General features: G+C 36.5%; 1 protein-coding gene across 1 annotated transcript in view; it reads right to left on the bottom strand.

The window, feature by feature from the left end:
- The window catches only part of LOC123533948 (uncharacterized), a 39267-nt gene that overhangs the window by 7253 nt on the left and 13454 nt on the right, over window positions 1–18560 (bottom strand). Inside the window, exons 5-9 of the mRNA XM_053518412.1 lie at window positions 17531–17612; window positions 16466–16572; window positions 13149–13355; window positions 8807–8902; window positions 7540–7581 (exon numbers count right to left, since the gene is read on the bottom strand). Coding sequence (XP_053374387.1) covers window positions 7540–7581; window positions 8807–8902; window positions 13149–13355; window positions 16466–16572; window positions 17531–17612 — 534 coding nt within the window. The remainder of the gene's footprint in view (window positions 1–7539; window positions 7582–8806; window positions 8903–13148; window positions 13356–16465; window positions 16573–17530; window positions 17613–18560) is intronic.

Raw genomic sequence — 18560 nt, 5'->3', positions numbered from 1 at the left:
CTTCAAGATAAATATTCTGACCAGCTTTCATAAAGATTCCACAAAAAATGTGGCCTCTAGAGTGGTCACAAGGTTTTTCTATTATTTGACCTACTGACCTAGTTTTTGAAGGCACGTAACCCAGTTTCGAACTTGACCTAGATATCATCAAGGTGAACATTCTGACTAACTTTCATGAAGATCTTGTGAAATATTTGGCCTCTAGAGAGGTCACAAGGTTTTTCTATTTTTAGATCTACTGACCTAGTTTTTGACCGCATGTGACCCAGTTTTGAACCTGACCTAGATATCATCAAGGTGAACATTCTGACCAATTTTCATAAAGATCCCACAAAAAATGTGGCCTCTAGAGTGGTCACAAGGTTTTTCTATTACACTCGAAACCCGTTATAACGCTACTCGATATACCGCGGTATTCGTTATAACGCGGTAGGTTCTTGGCTCCGGAATTTTCTTGGGTTAAAAAAAAAAAAAAAAAAAAAAATTTTTTTTTTTTTTTTTTACCCCAGAAAATTCCGAGTCCGCGGATGTTTTTGATCATAACCAGCGTTAAAACTACATGTACCTGTACATTGTACTTTAACACCTTTGCCATGACAACTGTGTCAAAAATCAATAATTGTTTGCTGGCTTACTTGTTTGCGTATCGGCTTTGTTAAAAGTTTGAATACATGAAGACATGTGACAATTAGGCAATCAGTACCGTGTCAAAAATAGATTGTTTGCATAACAAGCGTGTAAAATTGGTCAGTCAACTATCAAACCGATTAAGTTTGCACCAATTAAGCGGATGACATGAACACTTGAGTGAATAAAAAATCGAACAACATGCCCAGTTTTGTAATAAAATGCAGCCGTTCACCATTCTCAGTTCATCGGAATTTGCGAAGATTCGACGCTTTGAAAGCCATATTGAGAATGTTCTCCCTTTTTAATATCGTATATATACGACGGCGATTTAACAATTTTCTATCTTATTTATCGATTTTCTTCATGTATTCAAAATTAAATTTTTTAAGACTGTCCGTGGTTTATTCTCTTTTAGTTACATAAACCCCAAGTGCAATTGCATTGCGTATGTAATTCTCATGACCGCGCAGTCCTCACACAGCGTTATACATGTTTACTTCCGAGATAAACAATTCTAACTTTCTTTTAGAATCACGACAAAATGAGAAGATGACACAGCGTTATAATTCTTTTAATGTATTTTTCAGTAGCATTTAAGGTAAATAAATGTCCCGTTTATACGATTCTTATTTCTTATTAACATAAAACAGCGTCCAAAATACATTACCGGTGGGTGAAGTATTGCATTTACCGCTGATACGATCAACCCGCGTTATAAATTTAACCCCGCTAGATCCGCGGGTCTCGAACCTTGGACCCCGATGATAGCGTTATAACGGGGTCCCAGTGTATTTGACCTACTGACCTAGTTTTTGAAGGCACGTAACCCAGTTTCGAACTTGACCTAGATATCATCAAGGTGAACATTCTGACCAACTTTCATGAAGATCTTGTGAAATATTTGGCCTCTAGAGAGGTCACAAGGTTTTTCTATTTTTAGATCTACTGACCTAGTTTTTGACTGCATGTGACCCAGTTTTGAACCTGACCTAGATATCATCAAGGTGAACGTTCTGACCAATTTTCAGAAAGACCCCATGAAGGGGTCTAGAGTGGTCACAAGCAAAAGTTTACGTATGGACGCACGGACGACGGACGCTGCGCGATCACAAAAGCTCACCTTGTCACTTTGTGACAGGTGAGCTAAAAAGCAATGTACCACTTTACTTTTTAAAGAATAGTAGAGCTATTGGACTCACCCGTGCATCGGCATCTGCGTCCGCGTCTGAGTCCGCGTTGGCGTCCCGATTTGGTTCATTTTTTGTATGTAAGCTAGTATCTCAGTACCCACTAAAGGGAATGGATTGAAACTTCACACACTTGTTCACAGTCATCATCTGACATGCACTAAATATGTCCAATAACTCTACTTTGCATTTTTCAAACTTATGCCCCTTTTTTCACATAGCATTTTTTGTTAAGTTTTTGTATGTAAGCTGGTATCTCAGTATCCACTAATAGGAATGGACTGAAACTTCACACACTTGTTCACTGTCATGATCTGACATGCACTGTGCAGGTTCCATAACTCTACTTCGCATTTTTTCAAAATTATACCCCCTTTCAACTTAAGACTTTTTCGTTAAGGTTTTGTATGTAAGCTGGTATCTCAGTACCCACACATGGGAATGCATTGGAACTTCACACACTTGTCCACTGTCTTTAGCTGATAAGTGAGGTACAGGTTCCATATCCCCGTTTCCCATTTTTACAAAATTATGCCCCTTTTTCGACTTTCGTTTTTATTCAATTGACAAGGCTGTTGAATAGTCGAGCGTTGCTGTCCTCTGACAGCTCTTGTTATCATTACATTTGTTTCATAAGTCTCCAAATGAAGATAGATGTAGACTGAGGGTACTTGCTCCGATGAACATCGTGCCATGTTTACGAAACCTAAATACAACTTTCCTTGAATATAGCAGATATCTGGTACCTTAGATGTAGAGCCACTGATCCAATCTTAAGTGTAAATACACTTTAAGTGGTTACTTTCATTATGTTTCCTTAAAAACAACCTACTTTCGATTTCGTTAATGCATGGAATCCCTCTCGGTCTGCATAATTTTGCCTCACAGGATCCCTCGACTGTCTGCAGCCGGCAAAGGAACCCTTTCAGACAAATTTTCTATCGGCACCGGCACCCTCTCAATTTAACGTAACTTAAGTTTAAGGATGATATGAGATTGTATTCATTCTTGAAGAAGAAGCACAATAATATACACTTGTGTGCTCAATCAGACAGGGGTTCAAATATTTGTTATTGTACAGATGTGCTGATGAAATGCTCCTTTGATTTTGTGGATTGGTAGCTGACATGGAGAACTGCTTAGAGTAAAAACTCTTCGCTTTACATTTACTGTCAGATGTGCAATTCGGTTGCCTACATCGGTTTTAACAATGGCCCTTGTTAGCTCATTGCTCAGGTGAGTTTTTCTGACCACTCGATGTCCGGCATCTAAAAAGTTACAACAAAAGCTATTTATAGTAACAACAAAGGGAATTAATTCTAAAGAAGGGACCTTTGCATGACCCTCCGTCTCATTTGTGCCAAGTTACATCAAAATCCCTCCATGCATGAAGAAGATATACTCCGGACAAAGTCATTCTTGTATCTAACCTTTGGCCTCTATGTATGACCTTGACCTTAGACCTAGGGACCTGGTTCTGGCGCATGACACTCCGTCTCGTGGTGGTGAACATTTGTGCCATGTTATATCAAAATCCCTCCATGCATGAAGAAGAAATGCTCCGGACAAAGTTTTCATTCTTGTATCATTTGACCTCTGTGTGACCTTGACCTTAGACCTAGGGTTCTTGTGCATGACACTCCGTCTAATAGTGGTGAACAATTGCGCCAAGTTACATCAAAATCCCTCCATGCATGAAGAAGATATGCTCCAGACAAAGTCATTCTTGAATTTGACCTTTGACCTCTAAGTGTGACCCTGACCTTAGACCTAGGGACCTGGTTCTTGCGCACAACACTCCATCTCATGATAGTGTTGTGCCAAGTTTCATCAAAATCCCTCCATGCAAAAAGATATGCTCCGGACAAAGTCTGTGGACGCCATCTGCCTGCCCACCCAAATGCCCGACAACCCGCCAGAGGCGTTTCCATATGTCACGTTTTTAAAACCAGCGTATAAAAAGCAATAGTACAGTGAAACACCGCTCGCTCGAGGTCGCAAGGGGATGAGCAAAATGCTCGAGTTATCCATGGTTTCGAGCGACCCAAACATTGACCAACATACGAAGAAAATTGAAGTTTGTTTTACCAATTGTCATTGAGACCATTGCAGAGGAAACGGTGATGCGTAATAATAACACACTAGTGACATTTTCAAAAAACGTATTACAAACGTTATTTATGATAGATCGTAAATGGCACATGTGAAGAAACAGCTAAGACATTATTTGTTTTGAAATACTGTAATCGAATTCGCAATTTTCTTCCCCAAATTAAGATCTCATAATTATCGTCTCAATTTTATGAAAAGGCTATCTTATTTCATTTATTTGCATGCAAACAACTGTTGATTAAAATATTAAGATCTCATAATTATCTTCTCGATCCCGCAGAAAAAAGTAATAATTAATAACAATTTTGATCAATAAAATTTTTCTTCCACCTTTCATCAATAATTGATCTCATTATCAGATCAAATATACCGACAAACAAACATTTAAGATAGTCGGGGAATAGACCATGCAATTCTCACGACGTGCGAAAATTTTAAATTAACCGATACATTCTGACCGCCGAAGGTGTGAAAAATTTTGACACCTCTGCTCGAGTTTGCCATATGCAGCAAAGAGTAAATTAATACACAGGGACCAGGTGTCATGCTCGAGCGATCGAGTTATCGATGCTCGACCCAGCCATGGTAATTTCATATAGAAAATAGAAGGAAATCTGCCGGGACCACATGAATTGCTCGAGCGAGCCCGGGTGCTCGAGTCATCGATGCTCGAGCGAGCGGTGTTTCACTGTAGATCGCTACAACGTTCATATCTTTTTATGCATAACTTATGTTCAGGATGAAAAAGCAGATTTTCTGACCTCCCTGGAAAAGCACCAATGTTGGATGTCATTATTTACCACAAAGAGTGTCCTGTGCATGAACAGAAAGGGATCTTGTAGGCAACCAAATTGCACATCTGACAGTAAATGCAAAGCGAGAGTTTTACTCTAAGCAGTTCTCGATGTTATTTTTTTAAATTGCTACATATCTTTTTATGCATAACTTATGTTCAGGATGAAAAAGCAGATTTTGAAAAAACCAATGTTGGATGTCATTATTTACCACAAAGAGTGTCCTGTGCATGAACAGAAAGGGATCTGTTTTCTCATTTTCCACAGAGAGGGATCTGATATGCATATACACCATGGGTAAATTGTTTTGAAGATGGTTGGTTGGTTGGTTGGTCAGTCAGTCTGTATGTAGGTCTGTATGTAGACAAATCCATTTCCAGATGATAACTCAAAAATGCTTGGGCCTAGGATCATGAAAGTTGATAGGGATGTTGGTGATGACCAGCATATGACCCTATAGATTTACAGGCTTCAGCTCGATGAATATAACTTTTTTGGGGTTGATAAATCCTGATATCAACCTATGAACAAGAGGGTCATGATGACCCTGGATTGCTCACCTGAGTAATATGAGCTACATGTTTCAAATGTCAAACTGATGATAAAATATTAGGAAAGTCAGTAGGTCACATTCATGGTCAATGAAATTCAGTTTTACGATTTGTGTGCAAACTGTGTATGTCATCAAAATTTCAAGGCTGTATCTTAAAAAACAAGAAAGTAGGTCAGTAGGTCAAGGTCACAGTCAAGTGACATCATATGACTTGGGGTCATCAGGTAATTATAATTAAATAGTCTTGGAAAATAGGATCAGATGATTTTTTAAGTATTTTTCCTATATAACACATAATAACTAAGTGACCCCGGGGCCTCTTTTAACCCCAGGGGCATAATTTTAACAATTTTGGTAGAGGACTACTAGACAATGCATCATACCAAATATCAAAAGCCTAGGTCATATGGTTTCAGACAAGAAGATTTCTAAAGCTTTTCCCTATATATGTCTATATAAAACTTGGGACCCCCAGGGCAGGGCCTCTTTTCACCCAAAGGGTACAATTTGAACAATTTTGGTAGAGGACCATAAGACAATGCTACAAACCAAATATCAAAGGTCTAAGTGTTGTGGTATCAGACAAGAAGATTTTTAAACTTTTTTTCCTATATAAGTCTATGTAAAACTTGTGACCCCCGGGGCAGGGTCATATTTGACCCTAGAGGGATTATTTGAACAATCTTGGTAGAGGACCACTAGATGATGTTACATACAAAATATCAAAGCCCTAGGCCATGTGGTTTTGTACAAGAAGATTTTCAAAGTTTTCCCTATATAAGTCTATATAAACCATGTGACCCCCGGGGCGGGGCCATATTTCACCCTAGTGAGATAATTTGAACAATTTTGGTAGAGGACTACCCGTGCATCGGCATCTGCGTCCGCGTCTGAGTCCGCTGATGATGCTACACACCAGATATCAAAACCCTAGGCCCTGTGGTTTTGGACAAGAAGATTTTTAAAGTTTTTCCTTTCGGTTGCCATGGCAACCACAGTTCTGCATGGAATTGAATTCTTTGAACAATTTTGAAAGGGGGCCACCCAAGGATCATTCCTGTGAAGTTTGGTGTAATTCTGCCAAGTGGTTTTCAAGAAGATTTTTTTAGGAAATGTTGACTGACGGACGACAGACGACGCACGCCGGACATTGAGCGGTCACAAAAGCTCATCATGAGCCATTGGCTCAAGTGAGCTAAAAAGTCAATAATTGTATAAGGTCACAGTGACCCAGAACCATTGAACAGTTTCAGGATGATCTCTCAAGAATGTTTGGGCCTTGGATCATGAAATTATATAGGGAAGTTGATCATGACCAGCAGATGACACTATTGATATTGAGGTTAGTAGGTCAAAGGTCAAGGTCACAGTGACCAATAAAAGTTAAACCATTTCTGAAAGATAACTTGAGAACGCTTGGGCCTAGGATCATGAAACTTGATAGGGAAGTTGATCATGATCAGCAGATGACCTCTATTGATTAAGAGGTTTTAGGCCAAAAATCAAGGTCACAGTGACCCAAAACAATTGAACAGTTTCAGGATGGTCTCTCAAGAATGCTTGGGCCAAGGATCATGAAACTTGATAGGGAAGTTGATCATGATCAGCAGATGCCCTCTATTGATTAAGAGGTCAGTAGGCCAAAGATCAAGGTCACAGCGACCCAGAACAACTGAACAGTTTCAGGATGATCTCTCAAGAATGCTTGGGCTTAAGATCATGAAAGTTTATAGGGAGGTTAATCATGACTAGCAGATGACCCCTATTAATTCAGTCAGGTCAGTAAGCTATAGGACAAGGTCACAGTGACCCAGAACAGTTAAATTATTTCCTGAAGTTAACTTGAGATTGCTTGGGCCCAGGATGATGAAACTTATTAGGGAGGTTGATCATGACCAACAGATGACCCGTACTGATCTTGAGGTCACAAGTTCTCCTTCTTTCCATACACTGTTACCCTATGGAATCAACTGCTACCACTGATTGTTAATCAGCCTGATCCTGAACATTTCAGACAGGCTGTTAACGCATCCCACTACTACTGAATTACAACATTCTGTTGTTACCCTGATTTTATTCTTGATGTGACAATTAAATCCAAAGTGTCATTTCTGGGTACTATAAGTAAGCATTGATATAGCAAGATCTTGCCTCTAGGGTAAAAAACCAAAAGAGGTCTGCTTGTTTATTTATCTCTTTGATGGCTAGATCCAGTGTTTGTATCGCCATCACAAAATTAACAAACAGCATGCTTTTTACTTACCTGAATATGGCCAAAACTTCCTTCTGCAATCCTGTCCACGTCCTAAAATATGGAAAGGCATATAAAGCTGTCACTGGTAAGATATCAATCACAAGCAGATTCCATAAACTTACATTCTCATATGAACTATATTTTTTCAATTTTATTCATATATACAACATACTTAACAACAAGAACTGACAGAGGAGACAGTGTGCTTGACTATTTCTTGCTTGATAGTGAAATGGGTCATATATGAGGAAACTAAAGCTTTCACTGGAATGGTTGATACCCCTGATGTGGATGATGATGTGGGAAAACAGATTTAGTAATATAAGCGGGACAGAGTGAATAAATACTAGGTGCCCACGTACAACATGACGAGCCCACCAGCTGTCCAAATATTCATACCAAATATAAACAGGATTCCTCAATGCATGTCAAAGTTATAGGCCCAACAAGATCTGACATGACCTTTGACTGTGACCTTGACCTTTGAGACAGGAACCTGGGCTTTACGCATGACACTCCATCTCATTGAAGTTAACCTTCATGCCAAATATAAACTAAGTATAAACTATCTGACTTAGCAGGCGGACAAGACTAAATTTGCAGATTTTGAGTAATTCAAGAGCCATAACTCAGGAGTGCCTGGGGCGATTTTGCTGGTTATCAAACTTGGCTGAGATATTATGCCCAAAAACATTGTCATCAAGTTTGGTAAAGATCAGATGAAAACTATTTGACTTACAGAGTGGACATGCTTTTGGACACCAACCGCCCACTATCACAGATGCTCACATAATACACCTGTCTCTGAGGGAGCATGATTCATTCAACAGAGATAAAGTGTGTCAAAACTTTGACATGAAATTTAAGGAAAAATGGGCAAAATTCATGAAATAACAGGGCCAGAATTATGGCCTTAGTATAAGAAAGGTAAGAAACGGTTTTAAGTTGCAATACAACCCACTTATAAATAACAGAGATAAAGCGAAAGTGCATCAAAACCAATAATGAGGAGGTATAATTCATGACAAAATTAGGTAACAGTTATTGTCCTTGGGTCATATGATGTGGCTGATGATGAGAAAGGACAATACAGATGTCTGATGCAAATCCATTTAATAAACACTGAGATAAAGTGACAGTGCATCAAAACATGAACCTTAACTCTTAGTACAAAGCATCATAATTCCTGAAATACTAGTATTGCTTCCAGTAAATGCACTTAACTGGGTGATATAACATCATAAGCAAGGACTTCTTAGTCCCTGCTAAAACTTACGTGACTTATAAAAGATGCAGAAAGCTATAATGGAGATGATCATAAATGCAAGTGATACACCAACTGCAGCACCAATGTGATCTGGATTGCTTCCACCTGCATTTATTAAAATTTACATTAAAATAAGTAAAGTTAAATAAACTTAGACAGCACACGGAACATTATCTCTATATGGCGAACATTATTGCTCAATACAAATTCTGAAAGTGTCGAACAATTTACAATGAATTCAAACTGACCAGCCTTTTTAAGCTATGAAATACCGCTGTAATTCTGGAAAATTTTCTACTTCTTACTATGTCAATATAATAAGGGACACTCCCTTAACTACAACAGTAAGCCTGGGATTTAAGCATTGATACCTTTATTGCATTTTTCGTTACATATGTTCTCGAGGGGTTAAAGCCAGAACGGTATAAGTCCATTTTTCAAATAGTGGAGAAAAACGCAAAAGAAGGTTTTAGACACATAAAACTTTTTACTGAATGAGAATATTAAGGTAAGATTTGGTTATATTATAGGCAATAATGTTGTTATAATATATGAAGACTATAAAAGGACTACTCACAAATTAAATTGGTTTTATAGTTAAAATTGTACTTAACTCAATCTGGCATACAACAAAATGCAAAATAATTCGAGGGTTCAAATGTGTTAAGTACACTTAGTACTCTAAAATATTGCAATAATGCTGATTTTATTGGATGCCATACTATCACAAGTGCACTTATAACAAAACTCAAATCTTATGACATGATTTACAAAGACTAAGGATATACGTGCACTTAGTACAAACAGAACAAGAGCTGTCGGAGGACAGCAACGCTCGACTATTTAACAGCCTTGTCGCTTGAATGAATAAGAAAGTCGAAAAAGGGGCATAATTTAGTAAAAAAGTAAAATAGGGTTATGGAACCTGCATAGTGCTTATCAGCTCATGACAGTGGACAAGTGTATGAAGTTTCAATCCATTCCCATTAGTGGGTACTGAGATACCAGCTTACATATAAGAATTTAACCCAAAAACTCCTAAGTTGAAAAAGGGGCATAATTTTGTAAAATGCAAAGTTGAGTTATTGACCCTTTGCACTGCATGTCAAATCATGACAGTGAACAAGTGTGTGAAGTTTCAATCCTTTCCCATTAGTGGATACTGAGATAACAGCTTACATACAAAAACTTAACCAAAAATTTCTATGTTGAAAAAGGGGCATAATTTTGTACAAAAGCAAAATAAAGTTAAGGGACCTGCTTTGTGCATGTCAGATCATGACAGTGAACAAGTGTGTGAAGTTTCAATCCATTCCCATTAGTGAGTACTGAGATACCAGCTTACATACAAAACCTTAACCAAAAAATTCTAAGTCGAAAAAAGGGGCATAATTTTGTGAAAAAGCAAAATAGAGTTATGGAACCTGTGCAATGTAAGTCAGTTTATCACAGTAAATAAGTGTGTGAAGTTTCAATCCATTCCCACAAGTGGTTACTGAGATACCAGCTTACATACAAAACCTTAACCAAAAATTTCTAAGTCAAAAAAGGGGCATAATTTTGTAAAAAAGCAAAACAGAGTTATGGAACCTGTGCAATGTAAGTCAGTTTATCACAGTGAATAAGTGTAGGAAGTTTCAATCCATTCCCACAAGTGGTTGCTGAGATACCAGCTTACATACAAAAACTGGACGCCGACGCATGGGCGAGTCCAATAGCTCTACTATTCTATGAATAGTCGAGCTAAAAATTGAGTAAAATGTGTATAAAATTAAAAAATATGTTTAAAATTGTATAACAATTACACCACACAAAGTTTCAACAATCCATTCTAGATATTAGTAAAAGAACAAATTCCCATCTGTTTCTATAAAGTACCTCTTAAAACAAAACACCTGTTTTGTACTTATAATAACTATTCAATATCAGACTCATCACTTACTTCCAACATGTCTGGTTCTGATTTCAGTTTTATACTTCGAAATGTAGGTCATCGAAACTGTATTAAACATATTCATTTGTAGGTTTACCTCCTTTAAATTTTAACCTTTTAGTTTTTTTTCCCCACTTTCTATCTTAACTTTTTTTGGAATTCATACTTTGCAATGCTCTATATAGAAAGAAAAACTCTCACTGGTAAATGTGCTACAACAGAAGGATGTTTTTGTTTTTGCCATTCTCACAGTTCTATCCGACTGACAGGGTATGAGTACAGTAACAGTTACTGAAGTTGCTTTCTTTGCTCTTCTATCGCCACGTTTATACTACTATTCCATTTACAATCATTATCCGTTTGCATAAGTTCGCTTACTTAAAACTTGCTAAATGGTTTCTATATATGTTATTGTATTTTTCTAATGCATGCCAGATGTATATAAAATCTCCTTGATCAAAATTCCCTTCACTGAAAAAAAAACAATATGTTACAAATTCCCATTCATACTTTCCCAGGGGTATCATATTCCCCTCTTTAAAAATAGCAGGGGTATCATAATCCCTTCTTGAAAATGTCAGGGCTATCAAAATCCCCTTGATTAAAATACCCTCTACTGAAGAAAATATCAACAAGGGTAACTTTTAACTTAATATTTGAAGAATTGTGTGGTTCCTATTTTGATAAAGTGAACATAATCAGTGAACTAACTAAGTATTATATTAAACCATTTTATATCCAAAATTCAACAAAATAGAACTTTGTGTTTTAACAACTGATAAACTGAAACGGTGGAAGGGAAAATTAATGTTAAACAAACTGAATAATACATTTCAGTATTTTCTGACAAACAAGTATAGATCAACTTTATGCATTGAAGTGTGTCTGAACTTTTAGCTCATAACAATACTGTGATAAACACCAGGATAACGGATAAGTCACGCCTCACTAAGTGACGTTGAATTATACCAACTAAACACACTAAATGGCATACAATGTATTCTGTAAAAATAATTATCAATTTTGATAGCCCCCCCCCCCCCCCCCCCCCCCCCTTACAGCAACAATTCTCACCTTCACAACAATCACAATGAAAACACACATGCTTTACTGTCCTAGTAAATTATTTCATGTACATGTATGCCAACTTAAAAGTTCACAAGAGTTTCTTTATTCTTCAGATATTTTCCACAATTTACATGTTGAACTTAAATTCGGCAAAGAAAAGAAAAACAAATTGTAGCAACCTTACTTTCTCTTTATAAATGTAATAAACTTGGATGACAATGGAACATGGAATCAGTAAAACTACTTTGACTGCGGATGGTTGGTTTTGTTTTGCGCTCAATTTGTTTGAATTTTTTTCTCTATCTCTGGTTTTCATTTTACTATGTTCCCGATTAAACAGTCTCAACTGTTTTGTCACCTGTTCTGTCAACTCTTGTTTTCGTTTCACAGCACAAGCTTGACAAAAAATTGATAGTAACTTACCTCCTTTTATCATTCCCTCTCATAGTTTTAATACTTTTCTTTGCCAAAACTATTTGATATATACGAATATGGCAGAATACGGTTAAATCTGGAGAGTTTTCACAATTTTAGCAGGGAACAATATATGTTATCATGTGAATATAACATAAACCTTAATAAAAAAATACTTTCCATTTATAATAACCAATTATATACCTTGTGGATACAAGTTCTGAAAGTCTTTTCTTTCCTAATTAACCAAAGGTGTTAATTCCAGAATGTATTAAGTGATCAAGTTTCATTTGCAGCTTGAATTATCATCATAATGTGTTACTTCTAGAATGGTTTAAGTGCACTTGTATCGTTTTGGCACATTTTTTACCTTACATAATGTAGTAAAATGTATACCGCCAGAAAGAACTAAGTGCACTTACTTCCTTCTGGTTTTCATGTTAATGCACTTATAACATTCTGGCATACAACAATACTGATAATAAGCACTTATTGCGATATGGTTCCCTTTGATATCTTAGGTTTCATACCTAATATGGTGCCAGAGAGAAGGGCAAAAGAAGGAGCTTTAAAAATAGTATTAAAAAGTCTAAAAAAGTGATTTTCAGTAAAACGTGGACTTATACCGTTCTGGCCTTTTTAAGCTATGAAATACCGCTGTAATTCTGGAAAATTTTCTACTTCTTACTATGTCAATATAATAAGGGACACTCCCTTAACACCAACAGTTAGCCTGGGATTTAAGCATTGATACCTTTATTGCATTTTTCGTTACATATGTTCTGTTTGTTATGTGAACTCAAAGGTAAATACATGTACTTTGCCCTTTTAGTTTCTAATAGTATCAGTATAGTGTTGATTTGTTGAACAGAGCACTAAGGTGATTTTTTATATAGTCTCTACATGAAGTTCAATTCAAACAAAGAACTTACTTACTTGTTTCACATTCACCTTCAGACTTAAAATCATACTGTTTTTGTACACAGTAGATCCTCTCCAGATCACACTTGGAAGAAAATGTCCTATATTCATCGGACTCAGCATTATAACCACAGACTGGTTCATCAGTAACTGGACATGAGTCTGGACATACACACGTCCCATTGTAACAGATACTGTAGTCATCACATTCTTCATCACATTCTGAAATAAAATGCATGGCTATTAATGCAAAAAACAATATTTACAGTAACCACAAGAATCTTTTACCAAGCTGCAAGTTTTATGACCCAGGGTTTTCCTTGATGCAGATTTTTGAGTATTTTTAGCACACCATATTCCCAAATGACCACCAAAATAATCCTCAATGCATCACTCATGACTCAAATGAACTTGCAACCAAAATTTCTGAGACCTGAGTTTTAACACCCAATCTTTAGGAAACTCTGGTTCGCACATTAGTATGAATTAGTAACATGGACTGTGACCAAAGTTTAATTATTGTGTATGCTCTAGGAGCTTAATATATTGTAAACCGGTCTACACTAAATAATAAAGAAGCCTGTGTCGAATATTTAGCAAAATGATTCACCTCACGATGACTAAGGTAAACCATTCAACAAAATGGCTCGAAAACATAATACTGCTGTATATGCTGCATGAAGAACGTCCAGCATGGTCTTTATTAGCCATGAGGTTTCTGCTTTAAGTCATCCTAGGATAAACATGGCTGCTATTTTATTGAAAACAATATCCGTAAAATGAAATTGACTGTGTTAACATACATACACAATGTGTCGCACATATCAGTGGCCAGTTATAAGGATACATTTTTTCTCTTTCTTCCATTCTAAAAATGCTCCCGTAACATTGAAATGACCCCTAAAACCACACACAAAGGGGTAATAATGACACTCTATCAAAAGTTCTAAAGCTTAACCCTGTGACTAATCTGTTTTATAAAAATTTGCCTATATATAATCTATTTTAGTTTAATTTGCTTATTCTCAGTGAATAATTATCATATAAGGAACGTCATAAAAAATCAAGATATGTGTTTTTACCTATAGTACAATAAACCTTTACAGCAAAAATATTATACTGTACATATGACTATTTTAGTTTTATACTGCTTCTTTATTAACATATTTAAGACATGCATTAATGATGAGCTCAAACGAGCCTATTGAAAAAAAAAATAACAATCTGCAAGATATCTAGTCAGATACTCAAGAAATGAAAGTCAAGAACAATAACTCCCTAAATTGGCCCCAATTATCCCCAATCAATGCAAATGATCTGACTCAACAGAGCTTATACTGGGGCACTTCTTCAACATAATGTTTTTATTGATAAAATAGGGTTATAATATATCATCTTGACATGCAATTTTGTACTTGCTTCTAGTGGATTTTGACAGGCCTGGAATTGCACCAAGTATGATTCAGTCTAGCAAAGTCCACAAGAGCCAAATGCATCATGGCAGATCAAGGTACTGTTTTAATGGCCCTTTTATTACATATGTTTACCTATTTCTACTGTTATATCAGCCAAAATGGACTAAAATTTCAGAGAAATTAGGCTGAAAATTTGTTTGAAATGGTGATTTCTTAGTGCATGGAATGTCACAAGTACAACATATATTCCCACTAGTGAATATTTTTCTTTATTCTATTTTATTTATCCAATCATGAACGTTTATTAGCAACACGTGACCGTACAATATATTACCATATTGGACGCACATGTGTACAAAAAAACACATTTTTTTTGTATTTGGATGGTTCAGCAGTCCCATGTTAAACATAAAATAAAGACCGCGTGAAAATGTTCCGAATGTAAATCAGGTGAAGTAGGCACTCTATGTACAGAGTTTGATTATGCGTAAAATATTCAGTGAATCATTTTTAATTTAAACTAAAATAAAATAGATATCGAATAAAAAGAACATTGTACTGTACAATACGGAGAAATATTTGGACTTGTACTCTAGCGGCTCGTCCAATATGGTATTCTCAGCTAAGTACTCGTCCAAATATATCTCCAATCTGCACAGAATACTGCTAAAAATCCTAATAATATCCAACAGCAGTCAAATACTGGGTTTAGTATTCATTAGTGCAATACAGGCTGTTTTTTAGGTATACAATATACCGAGGTACAAATATCACTCAAATTGAAATTAAGATGTATCAACACACTACCATGTCTTACAATATCTAAAGATATATTAGTAATAATTTAGTAAACTGTCGTAGCTGAGCAGATAAGCATGTTAATTATCTATAACTGACATCGATGAACTCATCAATTGTTTTAACAATGATCAGTAAATAAAATGGAAATATTTGCTCAAGAAGTAATTTTTTCACACTTATTAGACAATAAATGGGTTAATATCAAATTGCTGAACTGTCACATTTTCCTAGATATTTAGTATGATCTAAAAACATGTCCAAAAGTTTCCCCACTTTACATTCACAGTTACAACGGAGACCTTGAACAGAACAAATTCTGAGATAGTAGAGATATTCGTATATCATTGTTCACGAACCTTTGAAAAATTGAAAAGATGTCAAACCTTGAAGAAATTCTAATGCAGTTACTGCAGTTTTCATTTGGACACTGAGAAAATTATGAATGATTTCAACAATAAATGGACCTGTACGAACGAATGCCTCTAAGCAGTTACAGTATTTCAGTTATGTAATGGCAGGCAATTTACTTAACCAGTTTTCCTGGGTTCTGTAAAAGGACCAGTGCTCATGATCCCACAATCTGTAGATCTGTGCCCTCCCTAATGTTTTTTTTTTTGTTTTGAGTTTAACGCATTTTTCAACAGTATTTCAGTCATGTAACGGCGGGCAGTTAACCTAACCAGTGTTCATGGATTATGTAACAGTACAAACCTGTTCTCCACAAGTAACTGCCAACTTCCCCACATGAATCAGAGGTGGAGGACTAATGATTTCAGACACAATGTTGTTTATCAAATAGTCACGGAGAACATACGCCCCGCCTGAGGATCGAACTCACAACCCCGCGATCCGTAGACCAATGCTCTTACCTACTGAGCTAAGCGGGCGGGCGCCCTCCCTAATGAGCTGAGTGTGCAAATTATTTCACTCAATAAGCAACCTGAACAGTTTCCCCATATAGAGAATTCTACATGCCAAGCCTACATCAAATCCTCATCGATGAGGGACAAGTAATTCTAAATCAGTGGTCTTAAACACTTGCCAACGGAAGCCCCTAAGGCAGCAAAATATAGTATCATGGCTTTAAGTACTATAGGGAAACTGTCAGTAACCTACCAAGCTTCAGTGTTGTGGTTGGTACTGGAGCTTTGGTGGGAGCCACAGTAGTCGAGGTTATTTCTTGTTTAGTTGAGCTTACTGAAGTTGGTTTTCTGGTTGTTGTCCTGCAATTTAAATTCCACAAATAGTAACAGGCTCTTTTTATGGGTTTTTTTTATCTTTTTTTCCTCTCTACTGCAATGATACTAGATAATATAAGCTCAATATTAAGCAAGTTACTGTTAAATCAATAATATTCATGGGTACTTACCTTTGTGACTTTATGGTACAGTAAAGCCTGACAAATAAGCAAATTTTCTGTTTAATTTGAAATCCACGAATATCATTATGTCCCCACAAAATGGTTATTTTTGCTGAAACCTCAAAATTTTATGCCAACAAGATTAAATAATTTAACAATTTTGGTACCAGGTACAAAGTTGAATAAACTATACTTTAGTAAATAAAAACTTTCTCTTACTTACTACTGAACTTGTTTTTCAACATTTTTCTCTCTATGTATAATAGTTATTTTCTGCCAACGCCACTGCTTAAGTCAGTTAAGTGTTGAAGTAAGCTCAAAATGCACTGCTACAAACGCAGAGCAAACATTTACTACAGATGTTATTTTCAGAGCAGCTGTAAACTTGTCACAGAGACATAGATTTTTCATGGTCAGAAGCAAATCCACACAGTGGTTTCATACTTAAAGTGAGAGTACATAAAGAGTGACATGTCAATATACATGGTCACACATGCATGATTTCATGTTCAGGTCATGGACTTCATACTTTTTGAAAATGTACAGGCCATAACTTAAGTACAACCTTTTATTTCTGGGGCATCAATAGGTGAGGTTTAATTCCAAGAGTTATTTATAGACCAAGTCATAATATAATTTGGGTAATTATGCAGGACAACCAGTCACTGATTAATTTCAACTTTGAAGAAAATATATTGTGTTATCTGAAAGATTGGGAGTAAAATGGAAAGTGCATTTGACAAAATGACAATGTCGATGCTCAAACAAGCAGGTAACCTCTCGTTTTACTTTCTATTGTCAAGCTTAAAAGTTTTACATACGATTGAGGGATAGGTAGACAGACATCAGAGTTCTCATCACGCCGGTCAAATCCTTCATCACAGCGTTCAGCACATGTATAATCTAAAAATATCAAAGACTTGTGTCATGAAAACGTAAAGGTATAAATCATAGCAATTTTAGCACTAATGTTCTCAGATCCAAAACAAAACAAGAGCACTGCCTGATGTCGACAATCAAGTGGCAAATATCAGACAAGGCTTGTAAAGCTAGTAATACTTTATTCTTTATGAAATTACAACTTAAATATTTAAAGGACTCACAGATCAATCCGATTTCAGGACTGCATGCAGGGTTGGCATTAAAGCCGGAAATACTCGAAAATTCAGATCAATATTTCATGTTTTAAATAAGTTATTATCATAAGTCATTTCTTTTCTTTTCTTGGGTTTAATGTCACACCAACACAATTTTAGGATAAATGACGACTTTCTAGCTTTTAATGGTGGAGTTGGACACCAGGTGCCCTTGTGGGCATTATTTCATCATAGGTCGGCATCTGGGCCAATGATCTTCGTGGCATGAAAGAATTCTACACCCCAAGCCAGGTTTCAAACCCACAGTGGATGGGCAATTCAGTCATAAAACTAGAGATGCTTTTGAGAAAAGCGCATGTCTCCCACAACTGCCCCTATGAAAAATGTTAGTTTCTCTAGATGTTTTAGACGAGTGGATCCAATTAGACGGTCTGGATGAGTGGATCCAATCAGTAATTCAAGGGCCATAAATCAAAAGTGCCTAGGCGGATTTGGCTAGTTATCGAACTTGGGTAAGGTCTTATGGCCAAACACATTTTGTTCAAGTTTGGTGAAGATCGGATGAGAAATGTTTGACTTAGAGAGCGGACAAGAGTAAACAGATGGATTTTTTTGGTAATTCAAGGGCCGTAACTCCAAAATGCCTGGACTGATTTGGCTAGTTATCGAACTTGGCCGAGGTCTCATGGTCAAACACATTTTGTTCAAGTTTGGTGAAGATCGGATGAGAAATGTTTGATTAAGAGTGCGGACA

Source organism: Mercenaria mercenaria, chromosome 1, assembly GCF_021730395.1.
Source record: "Mercenaria mercenaria strain notata chromosome 1, MADL_Memer_1, whole genome shotgun sequence".
Lineage (NCBI taxonomy): Eukaryota > Metazoa > Mollusca > Bivalvia > Venerida > Veneridae > Mercenaria > Mercenaria mercenaria.
Note: the sequence above shows the minus strand (reverse complement) of the source record. Positions and strands in the feature narration are given on the sequence as shown.